Source organism: Musca vetustissima, unplaced genomic scaffold (genome assembly GCF_032173495.1).
Source record: "Musca vetustissima isolate MV318-11 ecotype Yass unplaced genomic scaffold, APGP_CSIRO_Mvet_v1 utg179909, whole genome shotgun sequence".
Lineage (NCBI taxonomy): Eukaryota > Metazoa > Arthropoda > Insecta > Diptera > Muscidae > Musca > Musca vetustissima.
The window spans coordinates 2477-7461 of record NW_026879337.1 but is presented as its reverse complement, the minus strand read 5'-3'; the positions used below and the strand labels follow the sequence as shown (position 1 = coordinate 7461).

At 34.9% G+C, this 4985-nt stretch overlaps 1 protein-coding gene across 1 annotated transcript; it reads left to right on the top strand.

Annotated features, from left to right (window-relative positions):
* Window positions 1–700: 700 nt before the first annotated feature.
* LOC133324221 (collagen alpha-2(IX) chain-like) lies at window positions 701–1203 on the top strand. Its single transcript, XM_061533066.1, has 2 exons — window positions 701–728; window positions 793–1203. The coding sequence occupies exons 1-2, from the start codon at window positions 701–703 to the stop codon at window positions 1197–1199; spliced, it is 435 nt and encodes a 144-aa protein (XP_061389050.1). The 3' UTR covers window positions 1200–1203.
* The last annotated feature ends 3782 nt before the right edge of the window (window positions 1204–4985 follow it).

Here is a 4985-nt window from a genome sequence, read left to right as displayed (position 1 = left end):
GGTCTAGCTAGGGGTCTTTAGTGCACCATTTACTTAAAATCGGACGAAAATATATATAGGAGATGTTTGTAAATCTGATCCGATTTTCACGAAACTTTGCACACATCATTCTAGACATAATTCAGTACGCTATACCAAAATCGAAAGATATAGGGCGCTTTGGATCATGGACGATAGAATCGTCTTGGTCAATAATTCGATCTCAACCATTTGTTTATGATGCGCTCGTGAGAAAAATACACAAGAGTATCCACGATCCAAGGGAGTCATCAATATACGTATGGAGAAGATTTCATAAAATAGTTTAATGAGATTTTTAGTTTTATATTTATTGCATGTTCTCATTTCTTTCATCTGTCTAACAATATTAATTACTCCATTACAAAGTTTAAATCAGTGTAAATACGACACTTTTCTAATCAATGACAATAACAACCCACACTCGTCGTATCTGATGCGTTAATGTTGTTAATAGTTGACATTTTTATAGTCTTCTAAGATGACAAAACATAGAAAAACAACAAAAGCAATAAATTTGTTGTAAATGACATCATAAAATTCTAAACCACATAAATCAATGGTGAAACAAGTCCATCAAACACCTTAATGCACTTAAATTCAATCCATTCTAACCAAAAGGAAAATAATTTCTATAAAATGCACTTGCCCTTTAGCCATTGAGGTTAGTTCACTTACAACAATGAGACATCTTACACTGCTGCTCATAGGTAAACATATTCTTAAAAACAACTATTTCGGAATGTCTATAACAAATCATATTTCTTCCAAAAGGCTTTTTGGGATTCTCCTTGGCTACGGAGGAATTGCAACGACGGCCACGAAATCCACCACAAATATACTACACACAACAAGGACCACCAGGACCGCCGGGTCCACCAGGTCTGCCCGGACCAATGGGTAACAAAGGGCCGAGAGGACCAACTGGTGACATTGGACCGGCCGGTACACAAGGACCCCAAGGTTCACCGGGACCAGATGGACGTGATGGACCGAATGGTATGCAAGGACCTCATGGACTGAGAGGAAGACGAGGTTTTCCTGGAGCTCGTGGACCACCAGGCCAGCCAGGGCCACCAGGTTTAATGGGTCCACCTGGACCACCCGGGCCAGCTGGTACATCGGCACGTAGTATGTTTTCGTTTATCGAAGCTGAAGATGAATATGATGATGAATTGTGAAAAACGATCCGAACTATTGATATGGAGTGGAAGTAAATAAAAATAATAGTAACAAATGAAATTGTTTTATTTCTTACTTTGGGTACCTACAAGATACAATACAATACCCTGTAGATAGAAAAGAATGAAATCGTACGAGATTAAATATGTGAGATATATAGATATTTGAACCAATTAAATAACCGCATACACATACCATTCTGAAATCTGTGAAAAATTGCATATCTTGTAAATCGAAAGAAATATAGGGACTTTTGTGCACCGTTTACTTAAAATCGGACGAATATATATGTGGGAGATATATCTAAATCTGAACCAGTTTTAATCAATTTCATTAGGGTTCGTCCTTCGGCCAAATAAATGAGCTGCACCAAATATCATCCCAATCGGATTATAAATGCGGTCTGTACTTTGTTTACAACGAGAAATCAAATCGATCATGTTGTGATAGACGGAAGGAATTCATCCAGTGTGGATCGATCCGAGGAGAGAATATAAAGTCGGACCACTACCCTGTAGCAGCCAAGGTTCGCACTCGTCTTAATGTAGTAGCAAAGGTGTGATCTAAAACAATACGGAAATTCGACGTCGAAAAGTTGCAAACAGAGCAGTTAGCAGAAGCCTGATCCGCTCAACTTCCCCTGCTTGACGAAGCATTCCTTGTTCCGATAATGTAATGGCGCTTGCCTGTGCAGATATTTTGGTTTGAATTTAGTTATTATATTAAATTTTTAAAATCAGTTTTGTAACGAAAATGAAGCCAGCGACATCTGCTTCTGATGTTCCTTTTGTTTACCAAAATTCCCTTTCAATTATTTGCCATTCTACCATCGTTTATATTTATGATTTTACCAATTTTCATGGAAGGATTGCGCTACTTGACCGCGTCAGCTAGGTTTCTTTTTAATTGCCGGCAAAGATTTCGTCCATTTTGTCATCCACCAGTTAAACAGTCAACATCTTGAAATCGAACTGAAGTTATACAAATCAGATTTCCTTTTGGTTGTAGCTGTTCTTGTTGAATTTGAACATTTTTGATATGAAATTTTTATCTATCTAAAATCCACGTTGTCATCAATCATTTTGTAAGTATTTGGTTCTAAAGTTTTTTATTTAAAAAGTTGAGTATAAGTTTTTCTACTATCTCCTTTTTTGTCCAGTTGTCTTGGGCATTTGCGGTTGTGATTGGCAAAATCGACCAATTAGCCTATTGGGTCATTCGATATTGATGCTCTTTATCCATTTCATTTGGAGAGCTTAATTGCCGCAATCGGTAATTTATTAATCTTACGATAAAATTTATTCTCTCATTTATTAATTATTCATTTCTGATAGGCCGAATGATATTTTGTTACTCGAGAGAAAAGCTGTATACGTGAGATATTGATGGAAGCTTTTGCGTAATATCGTAAATCGCCTCATCTAAAGCTAGATCAGCAGGCATCGAACAGTCAAAGTGTATTGCACTAAGTGTACGGTCTGTCTGTCCAATCGCCGAAAACCATACATTCGGGAGTATTTAACTGAAACCACGAGGTTATAAAAAAGTGATGAAACATAACAATAATTGGGGAACAGGTTGAGTGGATTCACCCAAATTTCGATATAAAAATTCAGTGGTACTCGAAGTGGTTAGAAGGCCTTGCCATAATGTATGCAGTGATATCAACGTGAGGTTAAATGCAAACAAAAGTAAAATAAGTAAAACCTAGTGTTAAACAACAACAATAGCCATTTTGAACCAAAATTCTGCTAAAATCCATCTTAATCGAATTAAGAATAATTACTAATAGTGTTAAGTGCCGTAAAGAGAAAAAAACAGAAGATTACATAACTTAGCTTTATAGGTTAGGATCTTGAAAAAAAAGAAAAAAAAAAACAACAACAAAATATATTTGAGTGTTTTTGCCCATTCCGATTTCATCAATACTTGCTGGTTTTGTTTTACAACAACAACTTAAATGAAAGAAGAATGAGACAGTGCAAAACAGAAATGTGATTGTTAACACAACTTAAAACAAGAACATCGTCAATCGCAACAATCAATCTTACATACAAGTTGTAAAGTGTTCATTAACATTATTAATCGATCTGCATTATGAAAGCTGCTGTTATGAGTTGCGGGTGATGATTTTCTGTCTTATGTTGTGTTACATTACATATGTTAATAATATAAACGAATGTTAAATGTTTAAGATGCTGATAAATGTACAGCTTTTCCAATGTATGTTTAACCAGTGATCATTCTCATCAATGCTAAACTCTCTTAGTATGTGTTAACAGCCAACCTCTCAGATAAGTTAATATCATAATTGAGAGTACCATTTATGTATGCTGAATACAAAACTCTCCACATCTCTTATTTTTGGAAATTGACAGCTCTGCCGACAGCGCTCTTTGAAAGTACTTTCAGCGAGGGACTTCTGCGGTAACCGTAAGTCAGCTAATTTGTTTTGTTTTTATTATTATTCCATGTTTTTTTGTTGAGATTAAAATATAAGAAAGTGGCCAGCAATGATATAAAAGAATTGTGATGAAAATACATTTTGATGTACCACAGTTAAGATTATTGTTATTAAAGCACATTTCTGCAAATTATTCATATATTTATTAATGGTCACCTTCATAGTATTTTGATCTCGACTAATGAGGAGACAGATTTTGGTTTCCTACTCAGCATAACTGCACACGTTACATTTTACGAGAGTTTTCGTTTTAAATCAACCGATTTTCTATGACAATTTTAAACGTTTATTTTGAAGATAATTATCATGGAATATCGTGCAGATTATATTATTTAATGCATTGAAGATAATGAGCATACTGATGTACCTTGTTGTGTAGACACTCAGTCATATTTTATATTAGTTTGAATGCTGTTGAAATTTATAAAAAATCGTAATTATTATACAAATCGATGAGGATTTATACTTTTTATATTTATATATTGTAGACTTTAATTATTGTGTAAGGTTTTGCTATTTTCAAATGAAATTACTATTTTTAAGATGTTATGAAGGTTTATTATGAATTACTAGCGAATAAAAAATTGAATATGGAATAGATCTGAAATTACATCTGTTTGTTGGCTATTATATGTAGACATGGGTTTGTCCTAGAAGAGATTTGGGGATTGTGACGTAAATTCGAATCTTGGGTTACTATACAAATGGTTGCAATCACGGTTGGGTGGGCTCTTCGGACAGTATACCATCTCGCTGTCTGATCTAATTTAGGTCTCTTTCCTTTGTATCTCCATGGGTAAACTATATCTTATTTGTACTTTCTTTCAGTGTTTCTAATGTTCCTTTGACCTTCTTTCCTATTTTCCACTTCCTAAATGACTTAATTTTGTAAAAAAAATGCACGTATATATTCATATTTGATAGCAGATGCGTGGCAAAGGGAGACATGAAGTTATTCGAACCTCCCCTCCGACGAGCTACAAGGCTGGAATGACCCGTGCATATCCTTCATATGTCTTCCCAACAACATCAGCCATACATTCTAATAAGTTATATGCTACAGAATATAAATTGGCGCCCAACGTGGGGCCCGAATGATAATAACGAATACTTTAATAACACCTGGTGCTTTCACCACATTTGTTCGGGTTTACCACAAATTAATTATCTATGTTTTCCTTTTGATAACATTGTGTTTTGTTGTTCATTCAAAGTATGTGGAAACTAGTTGGAATGCATACAAGGTCAGATATTTATCCTGTATTGACCACTAGTTTCTTGTACTTTCCTACTTCTCAATTTATGATGTTAGTGATTCCAA

Bases quoted from the DNA above. Each gene is read 5' to 3' on its own strand.
- LOC133324221 (XM_061533066.1), top strand. From the start codon at position 701: ATGAGACATCTTACACTGCTGCTCATAG. The intron at 729-792 runs GTAAACATATTC...TTCTTCCAAAAG, and splicing joins TCTTACACTGCTGCTCATAG to GCTTTTTGGGATTCTCCTTG.